The 17,087-nt window shown below is 37.1% G+C and overlaps 1 protein-coding gene across 2 annotated transcripts in view; it reads right to left on the bottom strand.

Moving 5' to 3' along the window:
- The window catches only part of LOC132912965 (hemicentin-2-like), a 214,994-nt gene that overhangs the window by 49,092 nt on the left and 148,815 nt on the right, over positions 1–17,087 (bottom strand). For both annotated transcript variants that reach the window (XM_060970819.1, XM_060970817.1), the window contains exons 2-4: positions 16,576–16,705; positions 10,063–10,274; positions 8,869–9,186 (exon numbers count right to left, since the gene is read on the bottom strand). In XM_060970819.1, the coding sequence (XP_060826802.1) occupies positions 8,869–9,186; positions 10,063–10,274; positions 16,576–16,700 (655 nt within the window). In that variant the 5' untranslated portion in view covers positions 16,701–16,705. The remainder of the gene's footprint in view (positions 1–8,868; positions 9,187–10,062; positions 10,275–16,575; positions 16,706–17,087) is intronic.

Genomic DNA, 17,087 nt, shown 5'->3' on the forward strand with positions numbered 1-17,087 from the left:
TAAAAATTGTATAGAGCTTTGGGTTTCAAAATGCATAATATCCATTTCTATTTACTTGGAGCTTCAGAACAAAGCCATTACAAATACGTTGGCATAGGTGAAATTTCAGCTAATAGATCCCTTTCTGCTTTAAAAATTTCATGCAATAGATTTCTTTCTGCTTTAGAAATTTCATGCAATAGATTTCTTTCTGCTTTAGAAATTTCATGCATGATAGTTTTAAAGAAAATATGAAACATTTGAAACAGAAGCTACAAAATTCGCAATTTTTATGTTCCAAGAATTCTGTATTACCTATTCAAATTCTATATTTTTATCACGAAATCTACAAAGGAAAGTATTCAATGTTGTCGGTAAAATAGCACGAAGAAAATTCAAGGAAACACAACTACATATACATTAAATTTCCAAGGAAGCAATGTTCCATATAAAACGCAACACGCACGGTCTAAACTTTAAATACAACAACGTACAAATTAAAAAATTAGAACGAACAGCAGGAAACGTTAAGTGTATTCGCATCTTTATCGCACGTAATTACGTGTAGCGCACTACTCTAATAAGTTCACGACTAAGTTCACCTTGTGCTATTATCGTTAATCCGAGTGTGTAAGCTTCGGTCACACGACGCACGTTCTATTGACCACTGGTGCACGTCCATCGTTTACATAGATGTACGCTAACTATCGAAATCGTGAGTTAACACCTGTGTAGTTGGCGCTACACAATGTAACTTAATGTCCCCACGCCTATTTATCACGGCACGACGTTGTCGTTTTCTATTCGAATAATTCTCTAAGAATCGACGACTCGCCGATACGCTTGTTGCACGCCCATCAAATTGCACTTCTGCATATACATATACATAGGTTTTTGACATAATACAACGATTAATATATAGACAGATATACGTGTAATCTTTTTCTCGACGTATTCGACGACATCCTTTACCTACATTTTCCATTATTTGATATACTATACCCGCATAAACATCTGCAGTCTGGTTATAGCCTATTGCATGTCAGAACGTGTAACATACCATGAATAAATTCGCGTTTAGAAAACGACGTATCAAGGCCGCGTAATATTTTATTTTTGAATTTTCTTTACTTTTCCTACTAAAGATTCAAGAAGTTAGTTACAGTTATATTAATCTATAATTACAGTTATATGAATCATAACAGTGAATTAAATATGTTTAAAAGACATCATTGTTGATTGGAAGAAATGAAGTCGATCGGCTGCAATCTGAAAGTAACCAGAATTTAAAGGAAATTTAAAGTCGCGTAAAATTTGGCGAGAATTTTACAGAAGATTACTTTTCATGACACAAACGGTAAGAAGATAATTTCTCACAGACAATCGGAATATGTTGGCGAAGAGAGGGACGCGACTGCGCATAGCGCAGATGACTATTATTAATTATCATCCCGTGAACAGTTTTGACGCGCATCACCGCGTTCGAGTAAATATTGCGACCGGCTACAACTGTGCATCTGCATCGTCATGGATAGTCGCGTACGAGCACGCGTTTGGTGAGCATTCAGATCAACGGGATATGAATTAGCCATAATCAGAGTAGCGATACCTATGAATAATACGACGGCCGTTTATATTAGTCTTTAATCCTTTATTGACATAATATTTCGTAAATTGCAGGAATTTAGATATCAAAAGAGAATTAGTTGTCTCAACGTATCTATTTACGTATTCCCTGTGAAATATATTTACAATTTTACATTTGATTGATTATGGAGCGCAACTCGTCCTATCTCCACCTATTTTTCTTTTTTCTCGCGTTTTTTGAGTCAAACATAAGGTAATATTTTTAATTCAAATCGCAAAATGTCTATAAATCTATGAAATTGTTACTCGAATTTCTTAGATATACATAATTTGTTTATATGAGAATGCCCTATCTTTTTATATATCGTCTCATTTTTTATTAAGGATAAATTATATCGCGTTTAGGTTTGAGAAGACTGAAACTGATTTAACTAACGCTCATCTGTTTCTAGTAGCTTTTATTTCCCTAATTATCGGAATTTCTGTTCAGGACTGATACGATTAACAGATTAAGCAACCAACATTTTATTAGGAAATCGAACAACGAATTAACAACTGACAACTTGTATCGGCAATTAATCTGGGAGATATCCCTTTTTGACATATAACTCTCTTTTAATATAGGCGTAATAAATGCAATTAAATATTAAATCTAATACTTGTAGTATCAATGCACACTCTAAAACGAAATATGATACTCTATGATATTATATATAACATATATATACGATATAGATATACATATATACTATGATTGTTATATAGACTAATGCTAATAAATTATGTTAGTAAAATAAGTTTTCTTTAGTAATTAGCATAAATTCTTTCCAACTGTTGATACTGTTGCTATGAAATTGATTTTGCTATGATATGTAGATAATTGACAGTTCTTTCTTGTTATAGACGTTCATAGTTCTACTTTCCCTTCTACGTATTATGCAGGTTTTCTTAGAAATCAACTGGTCATAGGATACAAATATCTATGATTGTACAGTGATGTACGTCTGCATATTTATCTTTAGTTTCTCCATGAGAATGAAACTTCTGATTAATTCATAATAGTCTACCACAAGATTCAAATACGAGGAGTAAAAAGAGGATAAGAACATTTTCAATATATATTTCCTTGAAAAATAAAAATATTTGCGACTGAAGCATTAAAGTGAGTAATAATACTATAACGCTTAGTAGAAAATCATACTCGTCCCTTTTGAGACGAATTTCTCTTTTAACAATAACTATAATTGAACAGATCGTATATCAAGCTAACTAATAGTTATATTTATAATAGGGTCTTAATCCAAACAAATGAAAATTATAACACCTTGGTTTTTCCAAAAGTTAATTCAGGGCCTATCGACCAATTAGTCTGAAATGGGTCAAGAAAGAATGGGTGCGAAAGAAATCGCAGATTACCGAAATAAATCAACGCTATAGTTTCTTTCGCAAAAATATTTCACTTGGGCTATCAAACAGATTTTAATCGCACGAATTATCAATTATCTAGTAATTTATCGTTCTTCTTATTTTCTGTATTAACGACCATCATATATAACGTTAAAGCCATAAAAGATGAAAAACGTTCGAACACCAACTCCGTCATTGAACGAAATTCGAACTTGGCCACAGAGGCGAAAAACGGCGAGATTGACCCGGGGCCACTTTAATGAAAAACGATAAAGTTCTCAGGGAACATTTCTGGAAAGGAAGGAAGAAAATCAAAGTACATAGAAGAAGCGGAAGGATTCGCGAAAAAGCAAAGTTGCTTGGCCATCGAACACCGTATCGCTTAAGGACATTTAATTGGCAATCGAATCGGTAACGCTAATGCGGGTTGAACAATTAAAAGAGAATTTATTGGCGGTAAACCAACCAGTACCAGGAACGGGAATGCTTATTATTATTTGTACTGTTGAATGAAACTTGCTACGGGCTGGCAATGCTTCGAATTAATAGCTATCACCCGGGGGGGAATATATGAAATTATAGCTGGTTATGTGTACTTTCCTATACCATTGCGCGCCACTGTCGAAATCGGCTAACCGCAAGCAGGCCGTGTTCGTACGTCTAAATTTATTTACAACCGTTCTTTGGCACGAATTAATCAAACGGCAGCTCGGCCGACCTCCATCAGCTCTTACGCGGCGCAGGCAACGCTTGTCAATTAGGAATTTAGAGGATTGGTCTCTCTGTGAAACGAGATAATTGATTCCTACGCGCGTTTCCTACAGTTGGAGAAATTCAATTCCTCTGATTATAATATCTGGTAATTTATCAGCGAAATTCGCAGTATCCCAATGTGCAGCCGTGTACCTATTTATTATTGGTATGTGCAAATATTGTAATAAAGAAGCATGATATAAATTGTTTTGGAGAATTTTTCTTAATTATGCGAAGCTTGTATAGTAAAATGGTAGCGATTGGTCTAAAATTAAATACCAGGCGCTTTAAAAAAAATATTGATTTTAACTAAATTGGAACTTTTTATATTACATTGTATTAAATTATTTATAGTAAATCAAATGGGAAGTAAAAATTCAAAAACAACAGATTACCTTCGTGTTCTGCATTTCTATAAATTCATTTGAACTTGTATTTTGTTCCGTAATAAAATTTAATTATTCTATATAAAATTGAAATTTTAACGTTAATAAAACATAAAATATATTTATAATTGATTTATACTTACATATATATATATTTTTTTTCAAAATTGCTTTATCACCGAATATTAATTTAAAACATACTAATTTTCATAAAAATTGGATATATTATATTCACGAACGGAAGAAACTATTATTTATTACGATACGTATCAACATTAGATGAAGGTTATCGTCTTAGAAATACATAATTGATTAATTTCACGTGCTACAATGCACTAGATCGTAATTTCCTGATAATTTTCTTAAAATGATACATGATGTGTTTACGAAATATTTAAAGCCGCCAAAAAGGTCTACGATATATCTCATAATATAAAAAAATGTATAAAATATCCAAGTTAACTTGTCAGAATATGACATATTTATCGAATGAAACAAATTTCTACTTAGCTTTCTTCTCTTTATTTATCCATATGAAAATATGAATTTGCATAAATATCTGCAGTCTAATACAGTCTCTTAGATTTAGGATATTTTATTCAAAGTCGAACAGGGTACCGATATGGCGATCGACAGGATCAGATACCGATGTTCGAGTTAAAAGCGCGAACTGTAACTCAAGCTACTAATCGTTTCACGCGTGTTTACATTAACGTTATCGCTCGGTTCGAATAGTTTTACCCCTCGTAATGGTTACGACTCCCTAACCCTCGCCCTAACTCTATTCTTGCAAGTAAGGCAGCGCTTCTAGCTTCTCCGGAGTGGAACACCCTTCAACCACCGCTTGTACAATATATCTATCTCGTCACCCCAAGCAGCTCTTTGCTCGGTAACACCTAAACGCGTGCCGCGGTCGTACAGGCGCGTATTCTTTAGCCCGTAGAAAGCAGAAACTAGCGGCAAACACAATCGTACATATACATCGAGTGTCTCAATACTCGTGGTACAACCGTCGAAGACGATTCTACATGTAGAAATTAGTTATAGAGTAACAATTTTTCATACGATCTTTTATCTTCGATAAAATCGAGTTTGAAAATTTGTCACATATATCAATTAATTTTAGATTAGACTGAAGCGAATAATTGACAGGAGGTCGACCTACTTGCAAAGATAAGTCGAGAGACGTAAAATAACATTTCGTTGTTTCGTTTCTGAGAAAATTAAATTCGAGAATTTTCATCAAGTACGCGTGTATCTGACCAATTTTTAACTAAACACGATGAAACTCTATTTTCTTGGAAACGAGGCCTTAAACGAACAAATTTTATTCTACGTTTCTCGCTTATTTCTTCAGGTAGAATCACTTTCATACCGAGATATTCTGTCTTTGCCGTATGCAGAGATTCTCTTCTACATACGTATCTTCGATTTATTTGTTCGTGTAGAATCACCTCCACGCTGACGTATCGTGATTATTGGAACACTCTATATATACACATGCGAAGAGAAGCATATATATACTACACATACGACGCCTCGTCACAAGTATCGACCGACAACGGCTGAACACGCCAAGAGCTCGCGTAGAAACACGGAATCGAAGCCGCGGACCTAGAAAGCACGCGATCCACTGATCCGTCTTGCGAGAGGCGTTACTGTTATCTTCGCTGACCAATCTCGAGCGGACGACTAATAGGTTCAGCGCGTGAACACCTTGTCCTGGCAGGACCACGTGAAAAGGCGTTCGGTAGCGAGAGTCCGTCGGCTCGGCTCAGGTCCGAGAAATCGTCGTGGCGAATTGTTTAACCGCGATGGTAGATAGAACGATAACCGGGGCAGAGGCCGATCAAGCCTCGGGTCAGGTGGCTTCGCGAGCCGCGAAGAATATTACTTTGAAGCGTTTATCGCCGGAATCTAGCACGCCGGATTTTCCTCTGATTCCCTTGCAGATTAGTTCGAATTGGACTTTAATTCTGATAGTCGTACGAGCATCTTTCCATCGTAGTACTGTTTCTTTCGTGGCATGAATATTCTCTGGATTTTTCTACTGCAAATATTTATGTGGCGTTGATCGATTAAAATCTATAGATTGAAAGCTATAGGTATATATTTAAATGGAACCAATTGAGTGTAACCGAGAAGGATACATTTTATGTATTATAGTGGCAAATAAAGAGGGGCTGATTTATGTAAAACTGTAGATAAGTTGTTAGAATAACCATTTGTTTTCGTTGTATCGTATAACGTAACATTAGTCACGTTATTCATTTGCAATTAATCTGCTGTTAAGAATACAATAAAGATGTGGAAATATTTCGAGTTGCTTTCTCTGATTTATTATCTTTAGCTTCGTATCGTCGGATGGTTTTTGAAATTGCATAAAATGTAACGAAATCACGTTACCGCAATCTAGTCACGAATATTCGGAATATTACTGTAATTTTACGCGAGTTTAAATTTGAAAAAGCGAAATGAAATTTACCGGAGACGTTATTTTAGCGTTTGAGGATACTTCAGATCCCCAACGTCACCTAGATAATTTTTTAGCGCGGAAATTATTTTTAGGAAAACTGCAACAATTCTAATCGGAGAATTTATAGAACTATTTATAGAACTCCTATAAATCTGGAATAACAAAACTAATTCGTTTAAAGTGGCAGAGAAAATGCATTGAATCACATGGGATACTTTAGGGAAACGAAATGCCATTAAACTCTTTTTTAAAAGATTATTATTTCATACACTTCGACCAATAAATCTCAACCTAATAAATGTCTCTCAGATTCGCTGCTTTTTCTATCATACGATGTTATGCCTAATACTCTCTTCGCAAATGAAGAAAGCCTGTTCATGCACCATGGGAACTCCAGACCACCAACAAGGAAATACATAGAGATAAATTCTCGAACGAGTGTCAAACACGTTTCTTAATCGGTCTTTCGCTCCTTTGCGCGTATGATCGTCCGAAGCCGTAAAAGACCAAACTTATTGCCGTGAGTCAAGCGTGTAAGTTGTACGACCTATGCGTTAATTCACCGCAAAAGCAGCTGATTTCTGTATAATTTCGTTGCGAAAGTTTCGACAACACGAACCAGAGATCGCACGAAACGCGCCCTGCGTCTCGTTAATGCTTACCACTTGACGTCACCGGTATCGTGATTCTATCTACTTATAGCAGACGGAAATATGTAACCGTTTAGCCTGGTATTCGCGCGATTTCGCCATTATAACTGCAATACGTTGTACATGATTTAGAGAAGCTGTTGAGGAACATACTTTCTTGACTATGAAGAAATATTACGAGGTATTTAGAAAGGTGAAAGTAATATGTGCATTCTATCTAATATTTAATTTACGATAGACACGTAGTTCTTAATGTCATTTCCTCGGAAAGTATGTATCCTTAATAGATATTTATATCGCTAATTCAGAATTTATTATTATGTTCAACATTGAGACAAAGTTTAATAAATGTGATAAATTGTATCACAGCACATGTGTAAGAACAGAACTCTTTTCGATATCCGAAGCACTAAGGATCGGAAAAATTGTTAGAAAATATTTCGATATGTTTCAACTCTTGAAACTAGTGGAATAATACGACCCAAGATAAGTTTATCGTTTTTCTGACACCAAAATGTCTGTGGAGACATAAGATGTCGTTACAAGCGAAATATAAAATTAGCCAAGACCCGAAGCTCCTAATAAAGTCTAATACAAAACATATAAATTTACAAAATATATAAAATTACAAAAATAATGAAATGAATATTTAAACGATTTCATTAGCTTTTTCTTCGTTATATGCTGTTTCAATTACAATTAAATCACCAATTCTCTATGTCTGGATCTTCTATCTAGAAATCTTCTATCTGAAACTGCACCAGTTTGAACGACACAATTATCTCCGAATTACGACAAGCACGATGTTGAAATCCTCGGAATGAGAACAGAAATAGAACCAATGATGAGATTAAAGGAGTAATGTCATTTCAAAATGCGACGAAGAGAAATGAACAAAAAATCGAAGAAAGGCATTTTCACAGCAAGATATTAAGATTTTATTCGATTTTTTAGATACCTCAAAAATAGTACATTTTCAATATAAAACATAAGCAAACATCAAAGCAAGTTGCTAAATTCTCTACTCTAATCCACTATTTATCCGAATTCCTTTGACTCCATTCATCGTCCTATTTCGTCCATTCCCATCTGCAAATAAACGCAAGCTCTCAAAGAAAATTCTCATCAACCGATGGCAGCTATTTTCCAAAACATCTTGTACTTATTAACACCACTACAAACGCTTATATTAAAGTCTCGAAAATATCTGTAGGAATACATCGGGACGACGTGGTATTGAAGCGCGATCCAGTCAAAACGTGCGTGGAAATTTTTTAATTACAGCTATCCATCACAGTTATTTTATGCATTAGGTTTGCTCTGTTCACTGGTGGCGCTTTCACGCTTTTAACGAACAAGAGATTAAAATGCAACAATGACAAATGTAATAACTAGACGGCGGATTTTTACGCGTCTATGGGAAATTTGAAAATGTAAAAATCCACAGAAAGTTTATAACCTGCGAAAATATAGAAAACATCCAAAGCGTAATATTTTTTTACTAAATATTTAGTAGAGAAAATGATCTTCTGCTTGAGTTCAATTTTTTCAATTACGCTCGTCAAAATACGAATATACGTAAATATCCGTGATCTGGTAATGTGATGGCGAATAAGATTCTGTAACTTACGATTCACATCGAGAACGACCAGCCTGGTTTGCGGCGGCACAAGGTTAGTGTTGCTGGCCTCGCATATCAGGCGAGCCTTGAGATGTTGCCTTCCAACTTTAGGATAGGACAAGCGGTTAACCGTCAGGCCAGAGTCGGCGTTGTAGTGATAGGACTCGTCTATCACGGTGTTGTCGAGGTACCACGTCAGCTTCGGGGGCGGCTTGCCACCTCGTACCTCGCAAATCAGGTTCACGTCACTCCCCTCGTTGTATGGTTCCTCTAACCTCGAGATGTCCCTCGTCGTCCCGTCCAGTATCACCGGCTTCGACGGAGGCACTGTGCGAAACACACATACGTACGTACACATGTACACGTATATATACAGACGCATATTCACACAGAGGCAGCATGATTGAATCAGCGGAAATGCGGATTGATTATTTGTCCGCCGCTTGAGAATGGCTGATCTATCGCGCTACCTGCGTGCCGGCGTGATTTACTCGTGAAAGATTGATTAGGGCCAATTGAGTTCCGCTGATGCGAGTGATTTACCATTCGGTGAATACTCTTTTGTCGACGATTACGCGCAAACCGTGGAAATGAACGGTTAAAAACCAGCAAATCCTGCTGGAATTCGTGCAAGCGTGAAACGGTAAATTGCGCAAGCCTTGGATGGTTCGTTTATCTCTCCTACTGGATATATAATTGTTCTTCTCGTTGCCAGAAATACGAACGATTTCGTGCAATGAATAGCGTAAATGAAGGTGTTCCGTGCAACGTTAGAAATATTTTCTAAAACGAATTCGATGAGATATGATATCGTGTACTTAGTAAATGTCTTAATCAAGACGATAGTTATGTCGTGTGGTTAGTACGATAGCTTATCTTGCTGGTTTGCAATCCAGCTGGCATTGAGAAATTATTACTGTGTGATATATCGAATGTGATTGTTAAATTATTATACTTTCAAAATTATTAATACGATTAAATCTTTTTTCATTTATATCTCTTCTTTCTCTTACTAGCGAACGTTACGTTGTACAGGTTGATAGATGTTTCAATATTTCTGAAGGAAGATATATAGCGTTACAGTCCCGACGATTACGGTATTAATTGCATAATAATACGAAATATTCGCTGAGAATTTTTAAGAATTGCAACATCTACTGACGTTGCGCGTAATTTCTGATAAATGACAGGCGCGCTACTCACTTATAACAGTCAGATTCATCTTCTGCTTTCTCGTCGGCGAATTCTTGAAGTCCACTCGACACCGATAGATCCCTTCGTCCTTCGTCTCCAACCGATCGATGCTGAGGTGAGCAGGATTCGATGCTGTGATAAAAAAAGCTCTTGGCCCTAGCGCCGTCGGCGACGACCACAGGCGAGCATTGTTCAACTGTCGACGACCACGGACGTCGAAGCTGAAACCATCGGTTCTTTGTAGCAATGACAAGCATCCACGAAACTTTACCGTTTCTTATTACATTGTGATAACTCTGATAATTGCCAAAAAGAGATATTAAATCTAATTTTTGAAATTGTACAAGACACGGTTCTTAATGTGATCTTACGATATGTTTTTCATTTTCTTTGAAAATCTACGAAAGAAAAATTTATCAAACGACTTATATCGTAACGAAAAAGATCTCAAGCGGTACGAATTTCTTCGCGAGAATGTTTCTGCTGGATATGAGTCAGTACTAAAATCCCATGGAATTGAGACGAGAATTTTCATGCAACAAGCACTTGTAATCTCGAAGATCCGACAGTCGACAACGGTCTTCGAGTCGTCTCGCGTCGTAGACTTTACTTGGTGTAACGTGCGAACTTGAGAACATGCTTGCGCGAGCTTATCGCTCCTGAAATCCTCGACGATTCCGCCTTCGATCTAGCTACGAATCTCGAAATCATTGGTAACACGATTATGAAGCGAATAATCGTGTCTTTCGAGTCTAATTGAGCAAGAAGGAAAGCTTCCATTCGAGAAACTTAGTAATGTTCGAAGTTTAATCATATGAATATTAAGTAAGTGTAAAGTCTTCTAAAGCCCAGATGACGAATGTATAGCTTCCCTTGTTATATATTATCGATCTGCTAAAACAGCGACAAAACTAACAAATATAAATTCAATAGAAATTTTGAAACAGAATTTTTAATCAAAGAATTTTCGTTTATAATTTACAATTTAGATTGTGTATTTTGATATAATTGAAATTTGTATATTAATGTTACCTACTATTCGAACGATTATTTCCTATTGCAAAGAATATCGTCAAAAATCGTAAGATATAATAAGATCTTCGAATAATCCTTTCGGAAGGACGATAGTCGTTTGTAGATTAAACCACAATATTTTCCGTTTCTCAAATATCGAAAAAAATATTTTTTAAATACCCGAACAAGATTCTATTATTTATAACGTAATCCCGATATCGAGGCCAGGGTCCAAGTCCAGTCACGATTTAAGATTCTTCGCCGTACCGTGAAGGATCTTAGCGGGAGAAGCATAACGGAATTAGGATGCGGACAGGACAAAGAGGTAGGCGTATACGTCGAGTCTCGTCCGGGGAGCTATTCTCCGTGCATGATTGCATATTAAACAGTCAAGGACGAGGCAGCCGCGAGAAAGGAGATGATTCCGCGAGTGGAACGACAGACGGAAGTTTCAAGAAGATCGAAAGACAACGAGACGTTAAGCCTTACTCCTTTCACCCGTCGTCTCTACCTGTTTCTCTTACCTGGTATCACGACGGTGAAGAGGGAGAGAGAGAGAGAAAGAGAGAGAGAGAGAGATAGGGTGGGTCGAGAATGAAAGAAGTGGGAATTGGTAGGAGGCCGAGGAACATGGAAACCGACGGTTCCTCACGAGCGACTAAAAGTTAAATTGCGTTCCACGACTGCACGGGAGTTCGGATTTCCGCTCGTGACTGAATATTCCCAAAGCTATCCCACTCTGCCGGCTGCTTCCGCGGCATTGACGTTGAAATACGATTTAATTCTTCCACTTCGCACTTCCAACAGACGAGGAAAGCGCTTCCGTGACGTGCCGCCGCCGTCCGGACGTCCGTATGGTTGCTTGCCTTAAGACCGCCGCACCATCGGCCCTTAGGGCTTCTTCCACACTGATGCAACACATCACACGCATACATATACGTATACATATGTATAATATGGGTCTCTACATATTCCCTATTCCTCGTCTCCTTTCAGAAAATCACCGGTTTTCCATCGGGGCTGAAACGATTCTTGGATATAACGCGTTCATTCCTTCGTTCGATTGGCTTTCGACGAGCGATAACCCCGCAAAGCGATTCCTAGCTATCAGTCTTCCGACTCTTGGCTGAATCTTCGGATCGATCCACGGTCTCTCACGTGCCTCGTCGATCACCTGACTGATTCGCGGAGATTTTCGAAAGAAGAATCGCCGATCGAACGTTCCTGAACGCGGCGTTGCATAGAAATCGAGACGATCCGCGGCGAAAACCCTCGTTTTTATTGGAAATCACAAGCGCTGGATTCGAGAATTGCAGCAAGATTCGACGCCTGCATTCGTGAATGCACGGCGAACTATCTTACTATCGTAAGAACTACTCCCCCGTGGTCTGTATGCAGCATCTTGCACCTCTTTGATTTGCTGAGTTTCGGTTTCCTGATTATTTGCAACGATCGATGGCGTGTCTATGGCTCCTTCCTCTAAGTTTCGAAATTTGGTACAACAGAGTATTGCTAAATGAGAAGCATTTAGTAAAAATGTTCAACTCTTTGAAAGTGTAACGAAACGAGTGCAATGAATACGATAAAATAAATATTTTAGTCTAAATTCATTGTATTAGTAAGTTTGTATTCATGAATTCTTGTACAATATACAATTTGGTATAATTGTTAAGATTATTCAGTGGATGGAATTAAAGAAATGCGTGAGCAAACTGCAAGGTATTGAAAGTGTATATATTGTGAATAGTAAATTACAAAATATGTGGTACTATGTAAGCCGATCCAGATCCTCTCGCTAGCAACGTTACCCTGAGACTAAAGACAACTGCCTCAACCAACGTCGGACTTGTACCGCTTATGGCCTTTCCTAAACGCATTCTTTTGTCTATGCGCCTTCGAAGACCTTAGGCGGTTGAGAAACCGAAGACCAGATGTTGAGTTTTCTCAGAAGTGACGATCACTTCAACAATAATAATTATTCTAGTAATGTTTATTATATGCGTTTTAAAGAAATTACTTATTGAACGAATACTTACGAAACAGCGATTTCAGACATTGCAAGTTGCAACATATTTGACTATCTTTTCTCTGTCTTTTGCCACAACACGCTCTCATCTTTTGTCTCCCTACGGCTTCGATAGTAAACTATTAACCCTTTGGCGAAAGAACGACACCAGGACGATCATTCGTATAATGCAAGCGATTTAGAAGGTTTCTAAGGGGAGTAGCGAATGAAATTGGACAGATTCAATTCGATGGAACGATGTCCCTTAAGAGCAATTCAGGACGCTGTTCGGAGATCTCACAAATATTACGGAAAATTTCATAAAAAGCTGACGGTGGCCGAGTCTAAAGAAAATACGGAAGAGTGGAGGAGCAGTAGGAACTGGAGAATAAGAAGGAAGAAAACGTAGAAATAAGGTCAGCCAAGAAAACGAAGTAGATGAATCGATAATCGGCAGAATCGAATGAACGAAACGTCCTGACGAGGTGAAACATTCAAGTGACCGAATAAATCGGTGTAATAGGATTACAAATGAGATTAAGCGGCAACTACGCGACGGGGTTAACACGGGTGAGGTGATTTAAACGGGTGAGAGGGTAGATTTAAAAACGTTAACAACTCAGTCAAGTTAACTCGTAAAAGAGATTTCAAATATAATATCATAATTCGTCGGAGTTTTACGACGCGACATACAGAGAACTAGATTTACATATAAAACAAGCCAGCGCTTATCTCCCGACATGGGTTTGCTCGAGGGCGGAGCAGCGTTTCGTTTCGTTGGATTAGTCAAAAAATTACCCCTGTTTATCAGGTATAACAGTGCTTAGTCATAATCACAGGAGGTATTCGCTTTCTCTTTACAACATACGTTTTCATTATGCCGCATTAATTAAAGAAATCTGAAAGGTTATTATTTCTCGTATTATACGAACGAACGAATAAATTTGGTCTACATTGATAAACAGAGTATAAGCAAGGTGTAGAATATTATGCAAGCCGTATGAAAAGGACGTAAATGATTTACATCGTAAAGAAAATAATCATTTCTGTTATTACATGGAGTAGAAAATAGAAATTGAAAAAAACGAACGTGAAGCGAAACACGATAAAACGAAATATCAATTAATATTTCATTTACATCGAAGCTTTAAGCAAAATTTGGAATTTGAACGGTTATTGAAGAGATTAAATCAATTTTATTTTTTATAATTATGCGCGGAAAAGAGACGCGATATTCGCATTGCTATTGAAAAGTTTGAATCGTGTGCTTCTACCCGCTATCCTAAAGAATTCATATCAGCGTATATTATTTAACGGCAGATTATCGCTGACTAAGACTAATTGTAAAGAAGGGTATACGATATAATTAGGTGGATTATTAATCAAATTATTGCGCTACATTTGGAACTAAAAGCACCTCTGATGTGTGAAATGAAATAATTAGCCTACTCTGCTGTATTTATATGCTAAATATTTAGATATTTTGCATAATTAATTAGCAAATAATTTACAACCGCTTATAAACGATTACGTCGACTAGTTAATAGATTCGTATGTTTGACAAATAATAATTTCAATTTTGCGCTTTCTTCCTAAATATACTATGTGTAAGATTATAAAGAAATAACTTTACTTGAAGCTATAAAAATATATGTTAGATAGAAATTGTTAAAAGAAGAGATGTAAGCTAGGTCTATAGAAGATAACAAATAGATGAAGTTTAAAAGTTTTCAAAACTTACAAGTTTGACGGATTTCTTTTGGATAGACGTGACACTCAATAATATACGTATGATATGATAACTTAAAGGTAGTTTTCACGTTTTACGCATCTAAAATCTGCACTTTTCTACGTAAAATACACGCACTATTTTTATACCTCGTAGAATTGGTATAAACCGATCGTGAATGTTAGCAATAAAACATCGTATAGCACCAGATTTTGTTAAGAATTTACGAGCTACTCATAAAATCGTATAATTCCGATACGGACACCCGGCTTACATGTTATTTCAAAAACACAACTTTCTATATATCACTGAATTTCTCTCTATAGCAACTGAAACAGAACAAATAAAATGTAATAATAAAAAATGCAATTTTTAAAAACTGAACGTTCGATATGCTTCATTTCATAACGCATCTTTACAAAATCTAGTCTTTTCCCCTTTTTTTTTCCTTTTGATATACTTTTTACATTCTTGAAAATAAAAAGAAGACATTTCAGGGGTTTAAATACTCGTACGATTGTTGTTAAATCCATTGAGAAAGTCCCGGTACCAATTTCAAATTGATTTAAATTGTAATTATTCCCCGAAATAATTTCTTTCCGAGTTAAAGAATCGAATTCTCGATTCATTTATAAAAATTCTGACGAAAAGCTTACCATCGCTTTTACATCGCACCGTTGAAGAGAGGGCGCGCGATAAGTCGAGGAAAACAAGAGAAAGCCGAAGAAACGATATTCGCCATTTCGTGTCTTTAACAGTCTGGCGCACGTATGATAAGCGAGCCGGCACGTCTCGTAATAAATATTTTACTGCCTCAGCCGGAAAAGGGTACGCGGGGAGGACAGGAAGAAAAGCTCGTCGAGAGGATACAAGGGGTGTCTGTCTGCCTCTAAATTTAAAGTTCCCTCTCTAGCGGCGAGGATTAAACTGACTTTACAACAGGCAACGACCTATGCCTCCAACCATCCGATTCAACCCCTACATCGCTTCTGCCAGGGATGGAAGAGAAGAAAACGGTGGAAAAGCTCGAGACGATGCATCGCCACCACCGCACATATCTTACACCTTATTACATTTCTTAAATATGACCCGACGGGCAGCAACGTCGACTACCCCCACGACCACATGCCCCCACCCTATGATAGAGAGTGTCGCGCTTCTTCGCGAAAGCGACGAGCTTCGAAGGTTTGCGGGCCAAGCACCATTCTATATGCAAAATTTCACGGGTCGCGGAAGCGAAATAGCGAGTCGGCAAGCAAATGAAGTTCACCGTGGAAAATAACGCGAGGAATTTCTGGACCGTCCCTTCTCCATCCCTACGACCACGCCCGCAGTGCTCCCCGTTTTATTTCTTCTAGGCAATTTATATTCCCGGATTATCGGGTTTCAAGAGAATTTTAGACGTCGCATAGCCTCACGCGATATCCTTCTAACCGTTGGCTGGTTTTTAAAGGCTTCTGATGAATTCGGGGCTTTTAATAACGATTCGGGATTACAGTGGATTTTATTGGCGGATAGGAGTACGGGAGAATTTAGTTTTCTATCGTGTTCTCTCGTTATTCAAGCTGTTCCATCGTGTCTTTTCTATCAGTGATCACCAGTGTTTTCTGGCTATTTATAAATTGAGATTATCGCGATATTACTTTGCCGTAAATATCTAACAGCGAACAAGTAACGTCCTTTCTTTTTCTGTCTTAAGGAGAAAGGATGTTGGTTTTCGTGTTGGTAGAATTTACGTACTTTGGTTATGCAAGTAAAAGATTCAATGGCTCACCTGTAGATTGGTTCACCAGCACCCTCTTTGTACCAGAGTACCATGCTGACTTCGTCGTTGTCGTTGGAACGAATATCACAAGGAAGGTGCACTTTGTTTCCTACAACCCCACTGATAGTAATCATTGGAACTGTAAGCAAAAAAGATGAAATATTTACAGTTAATTGTACTATAATAGGATAAAAATTGGATTAAAAGCGACGAAGACGATTAAATTTGAAATTTTATTATCCTTTCACAGTAATTCGCTAACTGTAACCTTAATTAAATTAACATGAAATTAATTATAAGTTTAAGCGGTTACTAACAGATATTTCCTCGTAATATAATACTCGATATAATACTTGAAAAGAACGTAAAACTATATTTAAAGTTTAATTCAACAAAGGTTCCAAAGTTTAAAAAGACTTTAATTATACTTTATAGAATATAATACACGTTTCGTTTATGGAAGATTATACATATATTGTATAATATAATTTAGACATTAAATAAAGATGTTGGGCGTATAA

This window comes from Bombus pascuorum, chromosome 12 (genome assembly GCF_905332965.1).
Source record: "Bombus pascuorum chromosome 12, iyBomPasc1.1, whole genome shotgun sequence".
NCBI lineage: Eukaryota > Metazoa > Arthropoda > Insecta > Hymenoptera > Apidae > Bombus > Bombus pascuorum.